Source organism: Megascapheus bottae, chromosome 8 (assembly GCF_031878675.1).
Source record: "Megascapheus bottae isolate mThoBot1 chromosome 8, mThoBot2.hap1, whole genome shotgun sequence".
Lineage (NCBI taxonomy): Eukaryota > Metazoa > Chordata > Mammalia > Rodentia > Geomyidae > Megascapheus > Megascapheus bottae.
The window spans coordinates 19,925,231-19,951,027 of NC_143516.1; the positions used below are offsets into that span (position 1 = coordinate 19,925,231).

Genomic DNA, 25,797 nt, shown 5'->3' on the forward strand with positions numbered 1-25,797 from the left:
ACTATGTTTCTTCTAATGAAACAAATTAGGCTCTGGCACTCCTTCCATGAAACTGAATAGTGACTTCATTTTTTCTGTAGGAATGTGATAATGAAGATGCTTGTTTCTTTAGCTAGGTGCACTTACTTATATTTAGCTGCATGGCCTGCAACCTTTGATTTGTCTCTTCTGACCTGGTGGTCTGTCTTTCACAGAAGTGAAAACAATTCCACACAGTCCCACTGTAGTTAGTATCTCCTGTTTAAGTTTTATATCTCTTCAAGTCAAGATCCTCTAAGTTAAAAGAAATTTTTTTGAGCTAACTCTCCTTTAATAACCTGTTCTAAATAGTTTTCTAGTGAAAGATAGTGCAGACATGTTTCTCTTAGCAGTATATTTCATTCACAGTCTTAGGATTTGCTTTTTGTGCAAGTTGAGTTTGTAATAATCTTCATTTGAAACAGAATTCTGTGGTTGGTGCTTATGAACTCAGAAATAGAGTAATTGAAATTACTAGAGAAAAGCAAAAAGACTGATCTTTTTGATTCTCTGTCATCTCTATGGTTCTAAGCCACAGTCTAAGCCTACAGAAACGGAAGCATCTTTCTTTCCTTTTTTGCCTATTGAGCATGCAGTTCTGTTGATTTCCACTTACTCTTTGTCACATTTCCGATTGATTTTATTCTGTGACTTTAGGTTGTTGCTATAGTCTGCTGTTTATACTTATATTGTCCTACTAGTATATAATCATACCTTCCATGGTACATTATACTGACTTTACCTGTCACAGTAGTTTTTTCAACAGATCTTTTTTACCATGTCTTAATGCCAGTTAATATTTAGTTTAAACCAAGAGACTTTCTCTTAATAAACAAAAAAAATCTAATAATTTGTTAACTCTTAAATTCACCAAAGCTTTGAGTAAGATAACCATTTGTAAAATAAAATCAAATAATCTATTAACTAAAACTAACTTTCTAGAATTTAAGTGTTATTCTTTTAGAAGGTAACTATGATATTGGTACAAGAACACTTGCTATGGAGGCAATAAGACAGAAGTGACTTTTAACTACTTCAAAGGCTTTCTTAAGTGACTTGGGAGTATTCCAAGGAAGAGATATGTGATTGCTTTCCTGTAGTGATAATAGGTGTAGTATAAGCTTCTTGGCTGGCATTTTTTTAAATACCTTCTCTGTATACAGTATCATTGAAAATTATTGATGTATGCAAAGTAACTAATTTATAATTGGCATACATTTTCTAACTATGGCCCTGCGAAGCCCCGATACAATTTGGAGCTATATATAATTGCCTTATTTATTTATTTATTTTTACCAGTTCTGGAGCTTGAACTCAGGGCCTGTACACTGTCCTTGGACACTTTTTTTTTTTTTTTGGCTCAAGGATAGCACCACTTTAGCTACAGCATCACTTGAGACTTTTTTTCTGTGTATGTGGTACCGAGGAATTGGACCCGGGGCTTCGTGCATGCTAGGCGAGCACTATCACTAGACTATGCTCTCGGCCCTATAATTGCCTTATTTTAAATAAGTTTTCTAGAGTCTTTATGTATCTACTAGCAATCGTCATGATTATGTTGTACATTGGATTTTTGTATTTCTATTTCCTTTTTTTTTTTCTTGCTTCCACTTTAGCTTTGATCCTTAGCCAAAATTTTTTATTTTGTTGCCTAATAGGGACCTACCTGAAAGAACCTGCTTTGCTGTATGGAAAGGTCAAAAAAAAAATCTCATAAACAACTTTGCATGAATCTTATTTTATTATAACAAACAAGTTGACCAAAGAGCAATTGGTGAAAATCTAACATAGCTTAGTAGGGACCTTTTCTATCTCTTCTGTAAATGTAGCTTATCATTACCTGCCAGCACGTCCATTGAGATTCATAATTCAAGGTACTTAGGAAACCATTTGGCTGCCATACATGCCAGGAATCCATTACCTATCCCAGTGCCCATCCAATAGGTACATCTTTGGGTTTTCTGTACATGACAAGTCTATAGATGAAACAATAGTTCTGCTTTAAGACCTGTTGACTGTGAAAGAAGAGTGACTGGAAAAATCCATGACTAAAAACTCAACATCTTGAGGAAAAGCAGTGTCTGTGGGGTAGCTGCTTTCCTTGGGCAGGGATCTTATTTCCCTGACTCACAGCCAGCTTCTCTCCTTGGAAAGCCTGATCTCTCTTGAAGGCCCAGCATATGGAAGCAGTAGCTATGATGTTCTGTGCTCTCTGGACCCTGGCAAGAATACTCCTAACATATTGCTTATGTGGTGACATTTAGCTCGCCGCCTGCAGCTCAGCCCCTGGGAAAGCAGCGTTGTTAACAGACTCCTGACGCCTACACATTCATACCTGGCCAGAAGTAAAAGCACAGCTGCCTTGTCTGGAGATGCAGGTAAAGCCATCCAGGTGCCACTTTCCTGAGGGAAAGTTCTCCTTCTGAAGCCCATCTGTGCTGTCCATGTTCATCAGACTTTCCTGACGTGTGCTTTCCTCTGCTCAGGTGGAAATGTCTGCTGGTGTGGGTTTCATGTGCCTGGCATTGTTTACTCTTTACATCCGCTGTGCATTTTATCTGGACACCAGACGCCAGGCAGATAGGTTGTAGCCCCTCCCTGTGACCAGTTGACGTCAGGTGCCGCTGGTCTGTTTATGAACTTACCAGAAAAAAACAAACAGTATTCATTTACCTACTTTTCTGTCTACTCCTAATATCTCAGATAATCAAAACTAGATATAATTTAATATTTAATTTATATCTATGAGATATATAAGATCAACACGTTAAGAATTTCTTAATGTGGCTGGGTTTAACAGCCCCAGCCTTTCATGTGTACCTTAGGAGTCATGGGAAAACTAATTAAAATAAAAGCTAATTACTTACTTGCTATAATCATTGAAAATATCTAGGCTGAATGTGGTGGCACACTACATACCTTCGAATCCTAACTATTTGGGAGCCAGAAGTCAGAGGATGTTAGTCCAAGGCTGATCTAAGCAAAAGCACAAGATTCTAGCTTAAAAAACAACAACAAAAAACTCCAGAAGACTTAGGATAATAACACTCAAGTAATAGAAAGTTTGCTTAGCAAGCACAAAACTTACCACCAAAACAAAAAAGCCAGGCGCTGTGGCTCATGCCTATAATCCTAGCTACTCAGGAGATCTGAGGATCAAGGTTCAAAGCCAGCCTGGGCACAAAAGCTCTTGAAACTCTTGTCTCCAGTTAACGTCTAGAAAATAGGAAGTAAGGCTTGGCTTAAGGGTGGGGTGGTAGCCTTGAACTGAGGAGCTCTGGGACAACATCCAGAACCAGGGGTAGGGGGGTAGAGCTCAGGGCCAGGGCCCAGGTCGAGCTTAAGCCCTGTGAGAAAAATAAGAAAAACCTTACCTAGTCCTGCCTATTGCATTATTGTTAAAACCTCTTAAAAATGTAAAACATGCCTGCATAAGTAAAATAGTTTAGTGAAAAGTTAATGTAGCATTTATATGTAGTTGGTCAAAGATAGATTGATATGGTTTTTTAATAACACACCTCTCCTGGTGAAGTCACTTACATTTTCCCATATCTCTTTGGGCACAGTCAGCGTTGCATAGCCTCTTTAAAAAGTTCCCTTTAAAAATGTTTTGCCTCCGCAAGTCTCTTCATGTTGATTAGTCTGCTTAAAGAGTAACCCTTGGTGCCTTAAAGTGTCTTTCATCTATAGTGCCCAGTAAGCCAGTGAGTATCCACTGTACTTCTTACAGGCCTTGGTGAATCAGTGAGGGCTACAAGTGTGGGCATTCTCACCACCTTCTGGACATTAAAAGTAAGGGCAATAAGTGACTCAGCAGAGCCTCTTAGAAAGTTAGTGAACTAGGTCTTAACCATGGTTCCCCCCGACCCCTCCACTAGCATTAACACCTCAGCTGAGATTTTTTTTTTCTGGAGGAAAAAGCATCACATTTCAAAGGAATTATTGCTTATGCCTATGGATTTCATACTTTGATGCAAGTCACAAAAGATTTTCATCACCATTGAAAAGCCTTGTGGGCTTCCCTTCCACCATTTCATAGACTTTCCACAGTTGTCAGCTGCCATGCGTCTGACACTCCATATCGGATGTTGTGTTGTGCTGAAATATGACCTCAGAGCTAGAAAATTGTCTTTCTTTACTGTTTCTGTCATCACTAACTGTCAATTCTTTCACTCTTCTCTAGTTTCCCAATACCATTTCCTCATTTCCCACCCATTTTACTTGTCTGTTTCCCTCCTGCCTTCTTGGTGGCTTTGCTTAGTCAAAATGCTTCTTATTTGCAATTTGGTTCTTCTTTACTTTGCAACTATTCCATTCTCATTTGCACAAACTGGTACATTTCTGCGATTTATTTCAGTGCTAAACAGGACAGAGCCCTTATATGTTTGAGTTGTGTCAATCCATTCCTAAGTTCATTGTTACGGTTGCATTAACATCACTCCTATTTAATAAAACAAAACTTGTGGTTTTCCAAACTTTTAATTTAGGATTGTATATATAAAATGTCTCCCACTTGCCTTTTCAAGGACACTTTTTATGGATTTTTTTAATGTACTCTCTTTGATTGTTCTTTTCTTTCCATTTTCTTTCTATCTTTTGACTTCATCTAATTCCCAGTTACCAATGGCAAAATGAGGGCCTGTGTCCCTAGCCATGGTCACAGTAGTAGATTTAAGGTCACTGCCCTAAGGTCTACACTATTCAATGATTGCAGATCCCTTGAGCAAACAGTAAAGTCCTTAAGAATTAGAAATCCTAGCCCCACATCTCTCATTCTCATCCATTGCTGTGGGTTACTTTTCCAGGCCCACTTTTTCTAGTACATATGATTTTTATTTTTCTTTTTCTTTTTTTTTTTTGCCTGTCCTGGGGCTGAAACTCAGGTCCTTGGGCTTTCTCTTTGGTTGTGTTGTGTGTGTTTTTTTTAATATCTTGATTGATTGATTGATTGATTGATTGATTGCCAGTCCTGGGGCTTGAGCTCAGGGCCTGAGCACTTTCCTTGGTCTTCCTCAAGGCTAGCACTCTACCACTTGAGCCACAGCACCACTTCAAGCTTTTTCTATGTATGTGGTACTGAGGAATCGAATCCCGCTCTTTATGCATCCTAGGCAAGCACTCTACCACTGGGCCAAATTCCCGGCCCTCGTCCTTAGGCTTTTTCAAGGCTAGGGCTCTACCACTTGAGCCACAGCACCAATTCCGGCTTTTTTTTTAATCAAATCCAGTTTCTTCGTGCATGCTAGGCAAGCACTCTATCATTAAGCCAAACTTCTGGCCAGGACATAGGATTTTTCAAAGTACATATGATTCTTACAGATAGGGAATAAGAAAATTAGCACTTTTAAAAAACTTAGTAATGGTAGTCTTATATTCATGATCTATTAGGTAGTGTTTCTGTCTAACCACTTGAGCTTGAGCCCCTTCTTAGATTAGCTAAATCAATATACACTGACTACAAAAAGTAGTGGAAGACTTTCTCAAAGACATTTGTATGTTTACATGTAATTAACATATTTAAATTAGAAAAGATACTTTGGATAAGAAATAAGTATATAGCTCTCACTTGTTTCTTCAGAAAGGCAAGATTATGCAAATAATTGATTTGAAGATCTCTGGTATTGCGGCTATTGTGCAGGACAATAGTGAATTCTATGGAATTCAAAGTGTTTATTTTAGCCAGTAGGTATTCCTTGAACAATTAAATCTCAGTGTTTTTTGTATAAAGTACAGTAAGTAGTTTAGGATATCTGAACTTGTGTTTATGTCTCCTCAACACTACAGTGAAGAATAAACCGGAAGGCATACTGAATCTCATCATCACATTTCTGATGGGCTCAGCAAATATTTCATAGAATTATTTCCTAAAAAAAATATTTCTTACTGGTATGGATAGTGCATACCTATATCTCAGAACATGGAAGGCCATGCAAAGTCAAGTTCATCTAGTGCTATATAGCAAGATTCTGTGTCAAAAAGTCCAAAGGAATGAAAGGGAGGGAGAAATTGTTACAAGGATGAAAGAAAGAAAAAGAAGAAAGAAGGAAAAAAATACTTTTATCATAATTCCAGCCTTCATTACTTTTTCACTGTTAGCTCTCAGGCAGAGCTATTTTCTAGGCTTTTTTGGTCCTTTAGCAAGGTTAATAGCTTCTGGCTGAGCCTGGGGCATTGTAGGTCTCCCTTTCTGCTCATGAATCTTAGGCAGGATGTCATTTCTAGATTGCATTTGATTGACGTGGAAGAGTTTTGCATTAATGTGTTCTTCCCTTGTCTGGTCACTTAAAGTTTATTTCAGATAGTTTCTTCTGTGATCACAAGAAGCATAATGGCAAAAGGTTCTTCTTCTTAGGCAATACAAGTCATCCTTCCCAGTAAGGTCAAAAAGAAAGCTTTCTATCAGTTCACAAGTAATGCACACATGTTCTTTTTAAACAGGAATGAGGAAATTGTACTTTTAGTTTATCCTAAAAAAAAATAGAATTCTGTTCTCACATGTATGATGAGGAAATATCTCTTTGTTGCCTTAACCATTCAGGGCTAACCAGAAAACACTTAAGTATTTGAAGAGAGATATTAATAAAGATGCAATCTAGAGCTGGGATGTAACTCAGGGGTAAGGTGCTTGCCTAGCATAAAAGAGGCTCCAAATTCTATCCCCAGCACAGCAAGAATTAAAAACAACAACAAAAATCTGACAGATTTTCTATTGGTTAAACCAATATAGCAAGTATTTTGTAAATGTCTAATCTCAAGTTAGGATTACCCAAAACGTGTCTTAGGAATTTTGAGGTTTTAATATGTCTTTTAAATAGTTTGCCAGTTCTGGGATTTAAACTCAGGGCTTCATGCTTGTTCAGCCTGCTTGTTCAGCTGGCTCTTCGCCTTTGAGCCATGTCTCCAGCTCAGTTTTTGTTTAGTTTTTTGATTTGTTTAGTTATTTTGGAGATGTAATCTTACAAACTTTCCTGCCTGACCAACTTGGAGCCACAGTCTCCCATATATCTCTGGTTTGAGTAGCTAGAATTTAACTGAGCCACAGTGCCTGGCTGAGTTTTTAATTTATTAATACAATTATATTCACTTGACATATAGTCTCTTTAAAGAGTTACTACAATGGGTAGAGTATAATAAAGTCATTTATAACCTGGTCTGAACATACACTGTTGTCCTCAGAAGTCATGTATAATTATCTCTTTTACTGGAAAATAAGGTTGCTATATGAGATCTGAAAATGTCCATTGGAGCCTTAACACAAATAGTCATAAATCCATTGTTGCTTAGAATGATTAAGGTCAGGAACTATGTAGCTTTTCAAAAAACTATTCTATCTTGAATAAAACTGTAAAAGCTATTAATTATCCAACCTGATTGGGTTTTTCCTTTTATTTTTAGCAATTCTAACATTATTTCTGTTCTTTTCACCATTTTATAAAATGACATCCCATCTCTCTATCTGTTCTACTGCTGCTTCTTACTCTCAAATGCTGTGGCTCTTGGAAAACTGATACACTGTCTATGCCTTTAAATAGATCAAACGTTTATAGAATTCTTTTCTGGAAATGATTACTTATCCACATAACAAGTCTTAACACCATTTTTTAAACCTCAGTTGCTTTCTTTGTGCCTTACTGACTGTTGAACTTGGCTCTTTGAAGTGTAATGGTACATTGCTTGCATGCTCCCCGTCTTTCCACTTTTTAGTTCATCTAAAAGTTTGATTTTTTTTCCCCTAGTATAAGAAGTGTCTCTGTGCTCTAACGCTTCACCAGAACCATCTGTGTTCAGGAGTAAGCAGCCCACCTGCTCCTGCAGTTTTGGGATTACTTCTGTAATAGGAAGCAGTGCTTCCCACTTTTTGACATATCCTAAATTCACAGGATGTGAGGAGAGTTGATTTTGATGGTTCTGGGCACCTTTAGATAATAACATCTTCTCCCTACTTTTCTCTCTATCTCTGCTTCGCTCCTTCTCCTGAACCTGCTTCTGGCTTTCTTCACCTACTCCTCTGGCACTTTTGTGTGTAAAACCAATCACCTGCATCCTAGTTATCCCCATTTGTCCTCGTTCAGCATCCTCCAGCCCCATCATCACGCCCTACAAAGCTGCACAATCTAGAACCCCAGTGGAACGACCAAAACTCTTTGTGACTCCACCTGAGGGGTCTGCGCGCAGGAGGACCATCCACGGCACTGTGGTGAGTAGTGGGAACAGAGAGCCACGGGCTCTGCTCTGTTGTTTCCATCCAGAGCAGACTCTGCCTCCAGGTGTGCTGTGGGTTTTATGCAGGGCGGCCATGACACACACACCCAGCTGTTGCTTGTGGGTAGTGAATGTGGGCATCAAGATCTAAACTCTTGGCATCTCCAACAAAGAAGTGAATGAAGACTCGCACACAAAGGTGACAAAGCAAAGAGTTTGACAGAGAGAAAGGGCGGGCTCTAGGTATATAGCTCAAGAGCTAGATTAGAGTAACTCCTCCTGCTCCCTATGGAGAAAATGGGAGTTAAAGACAGAAAATGGCAGTGGATACAGGCTGCCTTTATTCTTTCTGAGCTGGATGAACACTTGGGGTCATGTCTAGCAACCCACAACCTTTAGGCAATGGTTCTAGGGAGCCAGGGTAGATGTTGTATTCCAAAATACAGGGAAGTCTCTGGGTCTAGCCAGAACACAAGGACAAGAGATGAGCTTCCTTTTCTCAAATAAGCTTCTCTTCTTACTGACTTCTATCCCCCCCCCCACCTTTTTTTGCAAGTGTTGGGGCTTGAACTCAGGGCACTGTCCTTGGACATTTTTTGCTAGCGCTCTGCCACTTGAACCACAGCACCGCTTCCAGCTTTTTCTGAGTATATGGTACTAATGACTTGAACCCAGGGCTTCAGGCATGCTAGCTGAGCACTCTACCACTAGGTTGTGCTCCCAGCCCTGACTATTACCCTTTGCAGAAGGTTACCAGATTTTTACTTTCAAAGGAGAGGTCAGTTTTAGATAGCTAGTCCCTTTTAGATATCCTAGACATTGTAACTTAACATTTAAATGGAGGAAAGCTTAACTGCTTTGTTATTTACTTCTTAGTTCCAACTTGATTCTGGTCCTTGTAAATGTATTAAAAATAGGGGTCGGGAGTTTGGCCTAGTGGTAGAATGCTTGCCTAGCATGCACGAAGTCCCAGGGTCAATTCCATGGTACCACATACATAGAAAAAAGCCAGAAGTGGTGCTGAGGCTCAAGTGATAGAGCTCTAGCCTTGAGAAAGTCCAAGGACAGGGCTCAGGCCCTGAGCTCAAACCCAGGACTGGCACAGAAATAAAATAAAATAAAATAAAGCCAGGTGCGGTGGCTCACACCTGTAATCCTAGCTACTCAGGAGGCTGAGATCTGAGGATCAAGGTTCAAAGCCAGCCTGGGCACAAAAGGACTTGAGACTCTTATGTCCAATTAACTTCTAGAAAATGGGAAGTGGGGCTTGGCTCAAGGGTAGTGCGGTAGCCTTGAGCTGAAGAGCTCAGGGACAGTGCCCAGGTCGAGTTCAAGCCCCATGACCCTCAAAAATAATAATAATAATAACAACAACAACAACAATAATAATAGAACTTCCCTATCTCCTCACTTATCTCTCCTGCTGTACATCCATCACAAACCTGGCTAGTTGGCCAGCTGAGTGGTCCTGTCCTCCTACTTCTTCTCCACTTGAGAGGTTTTGCTTTCTCTATAAATATGAACTTGGAAACAGAAACTGCTCTTTGCCTTTCTTAAGTGACTGTCCTGAACTGGCCTGTTGGGAATGCCAGACAAATAAGTGCAATGCCAGAATACTTTCCTTTTTGCAAATAAGAAACCAAATGGCCTTTGCAGGGGAAATGGGCATGGGCTGCTGCTCGGATCCTTTATCCCGGCCTGATGAGAGACTGAAATATCTCCAGGGTCCCTCACTGAAAATCAAGATAAGGGACTTCTGACTTGCTAACTAGCTAATCTTTGCAAAACCTAGATCCTAAGATATAATGGAAATGGTATTTTCAAAACATTCATTGTTTGCTAAGAAACCAACTCTTACAAGAGCATCAGACCTTATTATAAACAGAAGCTTTACAAGTGAGGATGTAATTTGCGCTTGTTATTACTGGCAAGGTAAGTGAGCTACTATGAGGTAATTTGTATGTCTCCAGTAGTCTTTGCACCCTTGTCCTGAACCGTGAATTCGGTATGGTTGAAGGATATAGACATTGTTCTGTGGTCTTAAAGGACTCATCAATCCAGTAGATCTTCTTGTTTCTCTCTATATATTTACATCCAGGAGCCAGATCACTGGCAGAATTCCTGGGTGGCCTTCAGGAGAGAGTTGATGCTTGTTTAGCCTCACATTTCATACCTGGTAAAGAACTGTGAAAAGAAACTATAATTCTTCACATTCAATCTGACTTTCCTTGAAAAGCAGGAAGAAGTTACATTGTGGTTGTGTCACACACAGAGAAATCTAACTGCTGAGTTTCTCTAAATAGGGCCACAAAAGAGAAAGAGAAAACATGCCCTTCCACCTGACCCCTGGCATCCGAAGGACTATCTCTCCATCTAATCCCAAAGTGAGGTCACCAGCACCCTCTCGCCTCTGGTAAGTGAGATTCACATGCTCACTAAGCTGCAGCTTAACCTGTCATCAAAGCCAACTCTTCTCTCCATAGTTGCCTTTGCCCTGGGAAGAACAGCCTTACTTAACAAAGAAAAAGAGAACATTGGAATGGGATCCATTTTAAAAGTGGCATCCATTTCCTAGCTCACTGTCTGCACTGCTTTTCTAGACTATCTAGAAATCTAGTATCTGAGGTTCCGAGAAATTCATTCTCACATACCCAGTCTCCCTATTGTTCCTTTGCTACGCAGGCTGCCATCCAAGTCCTTGCCTCACTTGCCTGGTACACCCCGACCCATGTCCTCCCTGCCTCCTGGCTCAGTGAAAGCTGCTGCTGCCCGGCCCCCATCCCCTGGAAACATTCGCCCTGTCAAGAGAGAAGCCAGAGCAGAACCTGAGAAGAAAGACCCAGAGAAGGAGCCACAGAAAGTTGCCAACGAGCCCTCACTAAAGGGCAGAACATCCTTACAGAAGGTGGAGGAGGCCCCCATTGAAGAAGGGACACCTGTGGAAGCAGAAGCTGGCCCTGGTAAGAGTGGCCCAGTGTATGCCGGGGCACTGGCTGATGCTGCACGCTCTGCCTTTCTTTCCCTCATACACTGCTTTAGTTAGCTTTGCTTTTTTTGACTTAGATTTGACTGAGGCTTGTTTTAGGTCCATTTCTCTTTCTTTTTTTTTTCTTTTTTTTTTTGCCAGTTCTGGGCTTGAACTCAGGGCCTGAGCCCTGTCCTTGTGGCCACAGCACCACTTCTGACTTTTTCTGTGCATGTGGTACCAAGGAATCAAACCCAGGTCTCTGTGCTTGCTAGGTGAGCACTCCACCAGAAGGCCAAACTCCAAGCCCAGGTCTTTCTTTTTCTTAAGTACAATTTTCTTATATATAATAAGAGCCACTAGGTGCAGGTGGCTCCTGCCTATAATTCTAGCTACTCAGGAGGCTGAGATCTGAGGACCAAAGTTCAAAGCCAGCTTGACCAGAGTCTCTAAAATTCTTTATCTCCAATTAATCAGCAGAACAATGGAAGTGGAGGTATGGCTCAAGTGGTAAAGCACGAGACTTGAGGGAAAAGAAACAAGTGAAAACTCTGGGCCCTGAGTCGAGGCCATAGTAATAGCACAGAAAGAGAAAGAAGGAAGAGAGGGAAGGGGGGGCGGGAGAGGGAGAGAGGGGGGAGAGCTAAATTGGTGAAAGAAAGCAAGGAAGGAAAGAAAAAGGAAAGAAAGAAGGAAAACAAGAGCACCTATACCCATCTCAACATCTGTTGTTGGAAGTGACACAGATCTACGTCATTTGAGTTGGTTGAGTCCAGTGTTCACAAAATGACTAGTGTTTAGCACATACAAGCAAATCTTGTGTTACCTTAGTTGCCTGTCCAGTAACAAGCAGCCCAAGATGAAGCAGCTTATAACAAAACATTGACTGTATCACACAAATTCTTAGTTTGGGGTTGGGAGCTTTCTGACCAGATGATTGTGGCTTGGGCCATGGAAAGGCTTGCCTGCTCTAGTAACCAATAGTCACTAAAGCACAGAAAATCTGTTTCACTCCTGGGGCTTGAACTCAGAGCCTGGCCACTGTCTCTTAACTCTATCACTCAAGGCTGGTGTTTTACCAGCCTCCAGTTCTGGCTTTTTGCAGTTAATTGGCAATAAGAGTCTCCTGGACTTTCCAGCCAGTGCTAGCTGCATATTATAATCTTCAGCTGCCAGCCTCCTAAGTAACTAAGATTACAAACATGAGCTACTGGTGCTGGAAGTTTTTAAACTATAGTAAAAGACATATGGAAGATCTTATTTTCCTTTTGCTCATGGTATAACTTCCCACAGAATCTTACACATTTGACAGACATTGTTAACTGATTTCAGTCACTATAAAACCCAGGCGTAATGACAGAGTGAGCTTTGTTGGATGTCTCACTTGTCTTTTTTTTTGTTGTTATCTGTTGCTTGGTTACAGATAGAATACAGTAAAACCGTGAGAACACATAGTGATACCCGTCTCCTTTCCTTTGATAATGATGGATTCCAGGCCCAGGCCCTGGGGAGTGATAAATGTTTTATTCTTTGTCTTTTGTGTCCAGTTGATTTTCTCCTTCTACCTGTTTGTACAGCAGCTCCATCCGTGGCCCCAGCTCCAGCCCCAGAGCCAGCTCCAATCCCTGCTCCAGCTGCAGCCCCAGCACCATCCTCCACTGTGACTACTGCCCCTGCTACTCCTAAAACCTCCGCAGGCACCACAGACCCAGAAGAGGCCACCAGACTGCTGGCTGAGAAGAGGCGGCTGGCCCGAGAACAAAGAGACAAGGAGGAGAGGGAGAAAAGGGAGAAGGAAGAACTGGAAAGGTAAAGGACTGGAACCAGAGTGTTATACAAAGTCTTCTGGGTGAGAGAGGGGGAGATGGAGTTGACACAAGCAGATGCTTCAGAATGAGCTGGCATTCCACTGACCCCAAAACATCTTTAAGAATATGTTTCCTTATTGGCAATATAACATGAATGAACGATTTGAAGAAGTTTGCAGTAGCTTTGGAAAATTATGTTCTTTTGGCTGGTTCTTTCTAATCTATGGAAGTTGGAAGGTGCACATATGTATTCAATCCATACCTAGTTTTACAAGTAGAGGTGCAGTTGTGTGATTCTCCAAGCATATCTCCAATTCCAGCCTTCCTCAATGACCTTGTCATTAAAGTTATTTTTTGTTTGTTTAGCTGGGCTCCAAGGGCTCACGCCTGTAGTCCTAGCTATTTAGGAGGCTGAGATCTGAAGGTCACAGTGGAAAGAAAGCCTGGGCAGGAAAATCTGTGGAACTCTTAATTAAACCACCAGAAAGCCAGAAGTGGCATTGTGGCTCAAGGTGGTAGAGTGCTAGCCTTGTTCAGAGAAAAGCTCAGTGCCAGCTCCCAGGCCTCCTCTTCTGGGGTTGGCTATGTGAGCAGTTTACATGATCCAGGTTTGCCTTCCAACTGGTATAGTATGACTGGGACAGTTTGCTTCACTGGTTACTCTCTGGGGCTAATAAGACTAAGTCAATATACTGCTCTGGAAACAAACAGGACTACCCTGAGGGGAAGGAGCCCAGGCCTAGTCTGGGTATGCCCTGTCCGTAGTCCCATGAGGGAGCTTACATGGCCCATCCTTTCCTGATAGGGGACAGAACATTAGGATTTGTTGTTTGTTTGTTTGTTTTTAAGATAAGACCTCAAACCAACTTTGCCCCAGTCAGCCCAAAACTGAATCTTCCTGTCTCTGCCTCCTGAGTAACTGAGACTACATGCAGATACCACTCCACCTGTCTATGGCCTTATTATTTATTAACAAGGATTCCCCTTGTTGGTGTAGAGGCTTTAAACGATTGTTACTAAAATGTCATAGAAGGTGAGCACCGGTGGCGCAGGCCTGCAATAAGAAGTGACATAATTTTAATTCTACAAGTCTCAGCCTTAATTCATAGCAGGTGATGTGGGGCTGTCATCCTAGCCGATCAGGAAGCTGACTGTCAATATCAGGATATTGACTTGGAGCCAGCCCAGGCAAACTTTTATCTTTGATTAACCAGCAAAACGCTGAAAGCATACGTGTGTTTCACGTAGTAGAATACCTGCCTACAAGTCTCACCCTTTCTAGACAGTTCAATTGCATAGCCCTTGAAAGAGCATGCTTTTTCCAAAACCTATTAGTGTTTACACCTAGCTTCTGTTTAGCGTTGGTACCAGGGAGGTTGGAGAAGGAGGAGGAAGAGTGCAGGTGCATTCACATCTTGTTCCTCAGCCCTGGACAGCGGATCTGAGAAGACTTTTCTTTGCACAACCTATCCAAAGACTCAAGCCTAGATTTACCTCCCCCATCTCTGTGTCTTCCCAGACAAAAGAGAGAGGAACTGGCTCAAAGGTTGGCAGAAGAACGGAGTCGCCGTGAGGAGGAATCCCGCAGGCTGGAGGCTGAGCAGGCGAAGGAGCAGGAGGAGCAGGCGCGAAGGCAGGCAGAGGAGGAGCGAGAGCGTGTCCAGAGACAGGTATGGTTCCCTTGCTGCAGGTGGGGTCTCCTCCCAGAGAACCCCCAGTGTCACAGTTAGAAGCATCTTGAGTGCACCCCAAGTGTCCCCAGAGAGGTAGGGCCAGCCCATGGATAAGAAGCAGACCCAAATGTGACTTGGTGGTTGCAGAAGGAAGAAGAAGCTCGCCTGCGTGAGGAAGCGGAGAGAGTCCGGCAAGAACGAGAGAAGCATTTCCAGAGAGAAGAACAGGAACGCCTGGAGAGAAAGAAGGTAGCTGTCTTCTGTAGACTCAGGGACTGCATGCCGTCTGTGTGTATGTGAGCTTGGGCCTGGCCACTATCCCTGAGGGCTTCTTCTTGCTCAAGGCTAGTGCTCTACCACTTGAGCCACAGCTCCAATTCCAGCTTTTTAGTAATTTATTGGAGATAAGAGAGTCTCATAGACTTTCCTGCCTGGGCTGGCTTCGAATTGTGCTCTTCAGATTTCAGCCCCCTAAGTAGCTAGGACTATAGGCATGAGCCACTGGCACCTGTCATGGGACTAGCATCTTGCTGGCTGGCGTGAACAACTTTGCTCTGTTTGGGTTTTTTGCTCATTTATTTTGATTTTTGAACTCAAGGTCTTGTACTTGCTCTATGGGGAACTCTACCAATTAACTATAGTTATTGTGATAACTATAATTATTAGCATAGTTATTATTATTATAATTATTATTATTACAATTTGCCAGTCCTGGGGCTTGTACTCAGGGCCTGAGCACGGTCTTTGGGCTTTCTCAAGGCTAGAGCTCTACTACTTGAGCCACAACACCACTTTTGGCTTTTTGCTGTATATGTGGTACAAATAATCAAACCCGGATCTTCGCGCATGCTGGGCAAGCACTCCACCACTAGGCCAAACTTCCAGCACTAGCTCACCCTTATTTAATAAGAGCAGGGGGAATTATAGTTTCCTCCAAGAAATAGATATGCGTTCATAATCTGTCACTTATTTAATTGCTGCAATGTACAGTCTGGATTTCTTTCTCCTTTTCCTTGCAGCGGCTTGAAGAGATTATGAAAAGAACCAGAAAGACAGAAGCTACAGACAAGGTATTGACATGAGCCATTTCCTAACTAGTTTTAATGGCTCTCAGGCTTTTCCTTTGATTTGATATGTCCTGTTATATGTTGCTTTGTGGTGCCAGGGATCATACCCACGACCTTTCACATGCTAAACAAGCCTTCTGCTGCTGGTAACTTTATGCTGTAAACCTTTTTCTTCTTCTTTTTGGTAGAAAACCATCAATCAGCAAAATGGTGACATAGCCAAGGGAGTGCTCGCTGGAGGAACAGGTATTTGAATTCAGTTTAGTTATATGTAGCACTTTTTAGATTTGACCCTGGAATTCATGGGCTGATGGGAAGGAATGCACTCAGAGACTCGTGGAGCCTGGTGTCTGTCATCTAGCCCCCACTATTCCTCTCACGTGAGGGCTTCGTTTTAACTCAGGGCCAGGGTACTGTCGGAGCTTTTTTTGCTCAAGGCTAGCAGCCTACTGCTTTGAGCCACCTGAATAGCTCCAGTTTTCTGGTAGTTCATTGGAGATAAGAGTCTTGTGGACTTTCTACCCGGGCTGGCTTCTTCTTGCCTGTGATCCTTAGATCTCAACCTCTTGAGCAGCTAGGATGACAGGCATGAGCCACCACCGTCTAACTTGAGGGCTTTATGTTTACACTTCGGGGATAATATTGGAGATAGAACTCAGAGACTCATACCTTCTAGGCTGATACTCTACATCTTGAATGTACTCCACAGTCGCTTTTTGTGCTTCGGTCCTGAATTAATGCTGGTCAACCTGGACTGCAGCTTGACTATGCTTCCCTATGCTGCTGGCATGGCAGCATTTGGCAACACTACATCCAGCAGAGATGGAGTCTCATGCTGGGATCTTCTATGCCTGGCTAAGTTTGTACATTTTGACAGCTTGTATTTGTGGTATTTCTCAGAAAAAAGGCGGGGGGATGTGTATACATTCCTTCTAACTTCAGAATAGAGGTAAAAATGTAAATTAATTGCAATTTCACAGTTAATCGTCTACTATAAACTGAGTTTACAGGAGATAGATACTGTATATATGCAGTTTATAACATTTGAACAGCATTGTAGACTGACGTGGGTGGTTTATGATGATTTTTAGTGAAATGTGGTTTAAACAAAAATGAAATCAAGGGCCAGGAGTTAGGCCTAGTGGTAGAGTGCTTGCCTAGCATGCATGGAGACCTGGGTTCCATTTCTCACTACCACACACATAGAAAAAAAAAAATGCTAGAAGTGGTACTGTGGCTCAACTGGTAGAGGTCTAGCCTTGGGAAAGCCCAAGGACAGTGCTCAGGCCCTGAGTTCATGCCCCAAGACTGGCGAAAGGAAGAAAGGAAGAAAGGAAGGAAGAAAGAAAGAAAGAAAGAAAGAAAGAAAGAAAGAAAGAAAGAAAGAAAGAAAGAAAGAAAAAAAACCAACCTTCTCTTTAGGCTCCCACACAGTCATTAATGATTAAATGCCCCTTTTGGGTGAAGTCTATCTCTCATACATTTTCTTGTTTAGTTTCTACTACAGCCTTTTGGGACAGAGACTGCTTTTTCAAGTCAGCAAGTGTTTTTCAAGTTTTTCTGAGCACAGAGGATTCTATGTGAACAAGACTGCTGGGTCTTCCTCCAGGGCTGCTCTGGGTCAATGACAGGCCAGGCCATCTACTTCTAATCCTCCTTCATGACCCCACAGGGTTTGATGGTTGGGATCAGAGGTGGACGCTAAATAGCTCCTCAGTCTCCTCTTTTCCTCATCTACAATATCAATAGGAAAAAGAAAGTTCCAGGGCTGGAAATGTGGCTTAATGTAGCATGCATGAGGCCCTGGATTCAATTCCTCAGTACCACATAAACAGAAAAAGCTGGACGTGGCACTGTGGCTCAAGTGGTAGAGTGCTAGCCTTGAGCAAAAGAAGCTCAGGGACAGTGCCAAGCCCTGAATTCAAGCCCCAGGACTGGCAGATGGGGGGGTGGGGGGAGTAAGGGGAAAAGGGAGGAAGGGCAGGGCTCCCGGGATACCACGATCTCCTGTAATTCTAATTACACTAGAGGCTAAGATCTAGAGGATCACAAGTTGATGCAAACCTGGGCAAAAAAGTCAGATTTTCTTACCTTCAAGATAACCAACAAGCTGGGTGTGGTGGCTCATATCTGTAATCCTAGCTACTTAGGAGGCTGAGATCTGAGGATCAAGGTTCAAAGCCAGCCTGGGCACCAAAGGACCTGAGACTCTTCTCCAATTAACCACTAGAAAATGGGAAGTGGTGCTGTGGCTCCAGGGGTAGGATGGTAGCCTTGAGCTGAAGAACTCAGGGACAACGTCCAGGCCCAGAGTTCAAGTCCCACTATCGACAATCAATCAATCAGTAAGAAAGGGTCTAAGGGGTCTAAGGATTAATTATTCCTTTCTCCTTGCCCCACGTCTGCTTCAGTGCTGAATGGCTCCACTTGCTATAGAAGAGAATCATTAGGCCAGTGAGCAAGGTCACAGGCCATTAGCAGTTAGTTTTCTAGGATATTACATGGTTGTCAGCTTTGCATATGTTGAATTTGAAAAATACCCATTGCTTCTTTGTTCCAGTTATTGAACTGCTTATACATCTGGCATTTTTACCAAAATCATGCCAGATTGTAAATTTGCTCTCTTGAAGTTATTTTGATCATTGTCTCATCAAGCCAAAACCATCAGTTACCACTGATCTCTCTAATTTGGATCCCATCCAGATTTTAGAGTCAGGCATCCATCAATAGTGTTGTCTTATGCTAGACTCTAGCATTGAACATTGAGTAACAGGTTAGTGCTTTCGGGCACCATGCATTGTGAGCCTCCGTTTATAAAATCCTCATCTTTCTAAGTGTCACCAAAGCAGAGCAGACTTTGTGAAGACACTTTTTGTCATTTGTGATATTAAATGGCTTGTTCTGAAAATCTCTCAGTAAAGGCATTCATTCTCAGTTAGCCCAGTCAGCTTCTGCTACCTGCCTCCAAGGTATTGACTGCAATATGAACTTTTTGTCTGGAGTCAATGAAAGTGAAATTCTTATTCACATTTATTCCATCCCTTACAAACGTGCTCAGCACTAAGACTTTACACATAACAACAGATTTGCTTCTCACCATAGCCTGTGAACTAGGTGCCTTTACTTATGAGGAAACTGAGGCACAGAGAATAAGTCCCACACTGCTGCGTTACAGAGGATTCTGGCCCATAGGGGTACAGATTTGATGTAGCATTGGTAACTGTTTGCCTTCTCTTCTTTACTATGCACAGAGGTATCTGCACTATCGTGTCCAACAAACTCTCCGGGAAATGGAGACTCAGCAGGCAGCCCACATGTAGGCACTTCACGTCAATCAAAAGTGGCCCTGGAGGGGTGAGTTGGAAGAAAAGGACCTTTTGCATTGTTGCCTGTTAGCGAAGCACCACAAGTTCCTCTGCCAGATGAATTTCAAGTTTTTTACATTGATTTATTTTAATTCAGTCTCAATAACTTTTGTTAGAACTATTTCTAGACTCTTGGAGAAGAGAAAGAAATAACTTTTTTCTTGAGTCTCACTGGGGAGATTTTTAGTGGCTATAAAAACTACAGGAAGTAATTTTGTTGTTTTTTTTTTTAAGTTTACTGGGTGTCACCTAAATAAATCTTCACCCATTAATTCATCCTTTAATGGCGTATAACATGTGCATTTTAGATGTGCATACTGGTAAAGTGAAGCACAGATTTGTTCCACAATAAAAATAATTTAGACTAGTAGTGCTTATGATACATTATTGTTACAACAGCGTTTCTTTTTTGAAGAATTAAATGGCACAGGGCACACCTCTAATCCTAGTTACTAAAAAGGTTGAGACCTGGAGGATGGAAGTACAGAACCAGCTCAGGAAGAAAAGTCTGCAAAACACTTTCTCCAGAATAATCAGCAAAAAGCAGAGGTGTGACTCAAATGGTAGAGTACTAGCCTCGCAAACATGAGGCCAACACCAAGAGTTCAAACCCCAGGGCCACAAAAGAAAATTCTAACAGACTTCCTGAGTCACTTGTGTTATTTTTTACAAATATAAAGTTAAGCTTAAAATTTTGTATAGTTCGGGCTGGGAGTTTGGCCTAGTGGTAGAGTGCCTGCCTAGCATGCACAAAGACCCAGGTTCGATTCCTTGGTACCACATACATAGAAAAAGGCTGGAAGTGGTGCTGTGGCTCAAGTGGCAGAGTGCTAGCCTTGAGAAAAGCCCAAGAACAGTGCTCAGGCCCTGAGCTCAAGCCCAGGACTGGCAAAAAAAAAAAAAAAATTGTCTAGTTCTTACTCATCAATAAAGCCTAGGCAATAAATCACAAACTTAAGTAAAAAATAAAACTACCAGCTGAGCACCATGCAACCATGCCAGAAGGAGTTCCCTCACTCCTTTTTGTCTGTGTTTGACCTATTGTAAAACCCTGTTCATTCACATGTCTCTATCCCTGGCTTTTCCTTGCACCAGTACACTATTCGTTCACCCAGGTCAGTCTAGTTCATGTTGTCATTAGTTCTTACCAAAAAGAAGTTAAGTCAGGCACCTGTAATCCTCACGCCAATAATTCTAGCTTAGCTACTCAAGAGGCTGAGATCTGAGGATCACTGTTCAAAGCCAGTCTGGGCAGGAAGTCCATGAGACTCATCTACAGTAAATTACTCAGAAAAAGCTGTGGCTCAAGTGGTAGAGCACTAGCCTTGAGCACAGAGAGGTTCAGGGACAGAATCCAGGCCATAAATTCAGTCCCAGGACTGACCAGGAAGAAAAATACTATCTGACAGCAGTAAGATCTGAGATACAAATTCAAAATCATCTAATTTTTACTTGGTAATCAAATATAAAATTACTCTTGACTAGTAATATATATATATGTACATATATGTGTGTATGTATATATACTTAAGCTTTAGTTATAGAGGGAGATTTCACTGTTACATCTGTACCTATGATTAATAAAATTTTTATCTGAAGGAAAACATAATTTCCTACACTCATATAGAGACTCAGACTCCAGTTTGAGGAACATTCCAATTCCACATGACAAATGTGTATGGGGAATGTGTAATGAATGACCACCTGGCTGCAGATGGGAGGCCTGAGAGTGCTACCACCCTTACTTATTTTAAAACTGGCCTTGATTTTATCCAGGTCTGTCTTAAAGAAATCTGTATTTCCAGTTTCCAATAGTAAGGAGTACAGCAAAGAAGGATGCAGAGAAGTCCTTTTGTATCCTTGTAGTGTAATTCTTCCTCTGCACTTTCAAAGTAAGACCCACAGTTACTTATTACTAGGTATTTCTTACCCCTCATCCCTGTCAGTACTTTTTTTTTTTGTTTTTGGTGGGTTATGGGCCTTGAACTCGGCCTGGGCGCTATCTGATGTCCCCGAGCTCTTGATCTCAAGGTTACCACCTTACTCCTCGGCCTGGGCATTGTTCCTGAGCTCTTCAGCTCAAGGCTAACGCCCTACCCTTGAGCCAAGCCCCACTTCCTGTTTTCTATAGGTTAATTGGAGATAAGAGTCTCAGGTCCTTTTGTGCCCAGGCTGGCTTTGAACCTTGATCCTCAGATCTCAGCCTTCTGAGTAGCTAGGATCACAGGCATGAGCCACGGTGCCTGGCTCCCCTTCAGCATTTGTTGATTTTATTTTTATTCACTATCTACTTATAAACTGAATCTTCCTATTATACTCACTATATATTACTCAGATCCATTCAGGAAGAGGGAAAAAAATGGATTTGACCTTAGAACATTTAGAGAATAACTATGATTTGGAATTAGAATAGTAAGGGATTGTAGTAAAAAGGACTCTATAAAGAGTACAGGACTAGCAGATATAAGAGATAGTCACAGGGGGAGGGTAATGGGTACCAAGACATGTGAAAGGGTATCAATGTATGTGAATTAATGCACCTTCTATCTGGCAAATATCATGTAACCCTTTTACTAATTACAATAAAAAAAAAAAAAGAGATAGTCACAGCCCCTAAGCTGCGGTCTAAACCTTGTTGGAAAGAGTTGCTATGACCTCTTGCCAGTAGAACTTGCCGTACATCTACCCCTCTGGAGTTCCTGAGAAAGCTGTTAAGTAGGAGGGGTCTTTGGGCTGGGAGTTTGGCCTAGTGGTACAGTGCCTGCCTAGCACGCATGAAGACCGGGGTTCGATTCCTCGGTACCACATATACATAGAAAAAGCCAGAAATGGTGCTGTGGCTCAAGTGGTAGAGCTCTAATCTTGAGAAAGCCCAAGGACAGTGCTCAGGCCCTGATTTCAAGGCCCAGGACTCGCAAAAAAAAAAAAAAAAAAGTAGTAGGGGTCTTATCAGTGGGGCTCTGCAGTCCAGGTGCCCCTAGCAGGGGGAGTTACTTGACACTGTGCCACTGGAATCATCAGCTAGAACTAAGACATCTTGTTACAGGGAGACCCTGCACCAAAAACATCCAACCCTCCTCCTGAGTGAGGCCACCAGGCCCGCAAGGTTTCCCTGCCCCTAAGCCTTAGCAGTGCAGTTCTTCCTCGATCCTTAAGGCCACTCTCCTTGCCCATCCCTCTCACCCACTAACAGAATTGAAGGGGGTATGAGGTGTCAGATTTTTAACATGTAAAGTAGTTTCAGTGCCTAACTATGGAACATATCAATATATTGTGAATACAGTTTCAGTTTAATAAGAACCACTTTATGAAATGAATATATTTTCATCTGTACACTGAAAGTCATATTTGAACTAAGTGTACTGATGAACTGCGTGAACACTTCACTTGAGTAAGGTCAGTTCTTCCTTGCCAGCTGTGTTTGGGTTTTGAGAGGGTATTTGTGGAAGGAAGCTCCCTTGGGACTTGGGGAGGATTTCCTAATGGACAGGAAACCTGCTACAGAACAGGGAACAAAGGAGACTGAGAGAGACAGAGAGAGGCGTGCAAGTACAAAGGAAGGAGACAGAGGCAAATAGCAAACTAGGAACAGGAAATTAGGTTTCTCAGATCTTTCTGAGGGATCTTGAACCCCAGCTGGGAAGCTCTGTTCTAGAAGCTCGGATGGGGATTGAAATTTCTGTTCTACCCTCCTAGCAGTCCAGAACATTCCATGTTTGCTTGGAACCCCCAGGGGACTTTTTCTTCAATGCCCAATCTGTCTTTAGTTTTTAATACAGTTAAAGTTTGACCCAGTCTTGTTTTTTTCCAAATAAGAATTTATCCTTGCTCTTCAATTTGACCTGTAGATAAAGGAATTTTTCCAAGTCGCCATCAGGAAGGGATGCATCCCTTTAAGTTTCTTGTTATAATATGGTTAATACGGTTTTCCTGTACTAGAAAAAGAACACATTCATTGAACTATATATCCCCAATTCAATGACTAAAAACCTCCTGGCTCTAATAAGCTATGTGGTCATGTCACATTCCAGTGTGACCCAACCCCTTTTCAGGTGAAATGTGCGGTCAACAGTTTTATATCTACCTTCAGGTAAAATATATGGTCAACAGTCTTACATCTCCCTTCAGCTCCACTTACATCTACCTTCATCCACCAAAGAACAGCAACACACTATCCAACTCTCAGCTAGGAAGATATGCAAGATCTAAAAGCCCCAACCCAATGACTTCAGTTTTAGAGACCACAGTGTCCCCAGAACATTTCTTGATAGATCCCCCAAGGCTCTTCATGCAGTTATTCCTCTGCTTGCTAGCAAGAAAGAATGGGTGAGCCAGGAGGGGACGATGAAGTCATCTAATGACTCCAATCTGGGGCAGGGCGGCGGAGGGTGTTAGGCCTCTGCTATTTTGACCTAACACACCAGGGCCTGCAAGGTAGCAGAACCTTAAGATCACCCAATGAAGAGGGCTTTGCCTTTTCCTGGACCTTCTCTAATGCTGTTCTCTTTAAATTGAGAACCATAGCTTTCTCTGGCTACCAAAAGCCCACAAGTGAGCTTTGGGAAAGAACAAGAGGATGGGTGTGGTCACCCCAGCATCCAGACTGGTGTGTGTTAGACACACGTGTGCACATTGTGTAGGCTGGGATGATGCCAGGAATTAGCAGGGCAGCACTGTCACACTCTCAGCCTAAAAAAAGATTTGGGGTGGGTCTGGCCATGTACACTTGTCCCAGCACTCAGAAGGCTAAGGAGGATCATAGTCTAACATCAATTGGGGCTATCTTGTCAGATTTCCTTTTTTCAAAAAGGTTTAATAGTTTGAAATTATCCAAATAAAAAAGTTATTTAAAACATAATCCAGGCTGGGAGTTTGGCCTAGTGGTAGAGTGCTTGTCTAGCATGCAAAAAGACTAGGGTTTGATTTCTCAGTACCACATACATAGAAAAAGCTGGAAGGAGTGCTGTGGCTGCAGTGGAAGAGTACTAGCCTTGAGAAAGCCCAAGGACAGACAGTGCTCAGGCCCTGAGTTCAAGTTTCAAGACTAGGGAAAAAAATATAATCCAAATGGTCTCTATGTCTCATTGAATAGTAAACTATTTCTTCAACAGCGGGAAGAAAAAGCAACAGGAAATTGGGATATAACTGAGTACCAGTGGCTCATGTCTGTGATCCTAGTTACTCAGGATGCTGAAATCTGAGGGTCATAGTTCAAAGTCAACCTGAGCAGAAAAGTTCATAAAACTCTTATCTCCAGTTAACAAGAAGTAGAGCTGTGACTCAAGTGATAGAGCACTAGCCTTGAGGAAAAAAAAGATCAGGGACAGCACCCAGGCTTTTGACTTCAAACCTCAGGACCAGCACCAAAAAAGAAAAGAAAATTGGGATATATATTAGCATGACTGGTTAGGCATGGATGGCTCATACCTGTAATCCTAGCTACTCAGAAGGCTGAGATCTGAGAATTATGGTTCAAAGCCAGCCTGGGCTGGAAAGGCCATGAGACTCTTATCTCTAATCAACCATCTGAAAAGTGAAATGGTACTGTGGTTCAAAGTGGTAGAGTGTTAACTTTAAGGAACAGAACTCATGGACAGTACCCAGGCCCTAAATTCTAGCCCCACAATTCAAAAAAAAGAGAAAGAAGAAAAAAACAGGGTCTGACCAATTTGCAACAAGTTGGCATTACTGAAACTACAGACTCTAGATAACTTGTGAGAGAATTGATCAAATTGTAAAGCTTGAGCTAATGTGCATTGCTGCAGTCCAGTCAGTGGTCAGATGAGTGGTCCAGTGAGTGGTCAGATCAGTCTTAAAACTTGTTCAATGGGTGTCCACTGTTTTATTGTGATGTAAAGCTTAGTAGCATACAGGCAACACAAAGCCCTTTGGGTATGGCAGGATAGAGGAACAATCCAAAAGAAGCTGCAGGTAGCTATTAAAGTTTTAATAACCAGATAGACATATTCCAAAAAAGCTAAGTCTGATATAATCACTAAGGCTTAAGATAGAGCCAAAATAGGGCTTATACCTTTAATCCTATTTATTCTGGAGGCTAAACTCTAAAAATCACAGTTCAAAGCCAGCCTGAGCAGGAAAGTCCATGAGACCCTTATCTCCAATTAACTACAAGCCAGGATCTGGCCGGGAGTTTGGCCTAGTGGTAGAGTGCTTGCCTAGCATGCACGAAGACCCGGGTTCGATTCCTTGGTACCACATACCTAGAAAAAGCCGGAAGTGATGTTGAGGCTCAAGTGGTAGAGCTCTAGCCTTGAGAATGTACAAGGACAGTGCTCAGGACTGGCAAAAAAAAAAAAAAAAAAAAAAAAGCCAGGATCTATGGCTCCAGTAGGAGGTAGTCAGTCTTAAGCAAAAACATTAAGGGAGAGTCCCTGAGTTCAAGCCCTAGTACTAGCACGTGTGGGGTGTGTGTGTGTGTGTCTGTGCACGTGTATTCACCTACACACGGGATCAAAGGCAGAAAATAAATGTGGTCTTAAGGTTTGTATGAACTATAGTGTTTTAAAAGGCTGAGACATTTGGAGAGATCTACAATTCTAATAACGATAACCAGAAACAAGAAATCATACATTTACAGTAGGGTGTTGTGTGTGCCTGTAGTCACAGCTATTCAGAAGGCTGAGGCAAAAGAATTACTTGAACCCAGAAATTAGACATCATGACAAAACCATCTCTTTG

General features: G+C 42.0%; 1 protein-coding gene across 7 annotated transcripts in view; it reads left to right on the forward strand.

The window, feature by feature from the left end:
- The window catches only part of Map7 (microtubule associated protein 7), a 138,662-nt gene that overhangs the window by 108,714 nt on the left and 4,151 nt on the right, over positions 1 to 25,797 (forward strand). For 3 of the 7 annotated variants that reach the window (XM_090338065.1, XM_090338063.1, XM_090338060.1), the window contains exons 7-16: positions 2,283 to 2,396; positions 8,067 to 8,215; positions 10,524 to 10,633; positions 10,903 to 11,180; positions 12,763 to 12,994; positions 14,513 to 14,663; positions 14,814 to 14,915; positions 15,686 to 15,736; positions 15,922 to 15,979; positions 18,985 to 19,087. In XM_090338065.1, the coding sequence (XP_090194191.1) occupies positions 2,283 to 2,396; positions 8,067 to 8,215; positions 10,524 to 10,633; positions 10,903 to 11,180; positions 12,763 to 12,994; positions 14,513 to 14,663; positions 14,814 to 14,915; positions 15,686 to 15,736; positions 15,922 to 15,979; positions 18,985 to 19,087 (1,348 nt within the window). The remainder of the gene's footprint in view (positions 1 to 2,282; positions 2,397 to 8,066; positions 8,216 to 10,523; positions 10,634 to 10,902; positions 11,181 to 12,762; positions 12,995 to 14,512; positions 14,664 to 14,813; positions 14,916 to 15,685; positions 15,737 to 15,921; positions 15,980 to 18,984; positions 19,088 to 25,797) is intronic. The other 4 variants (XM_090338064.1, XM_090338062.1, XM_090338061.1 and 1 more) reach the window with 3 other exon arrangements.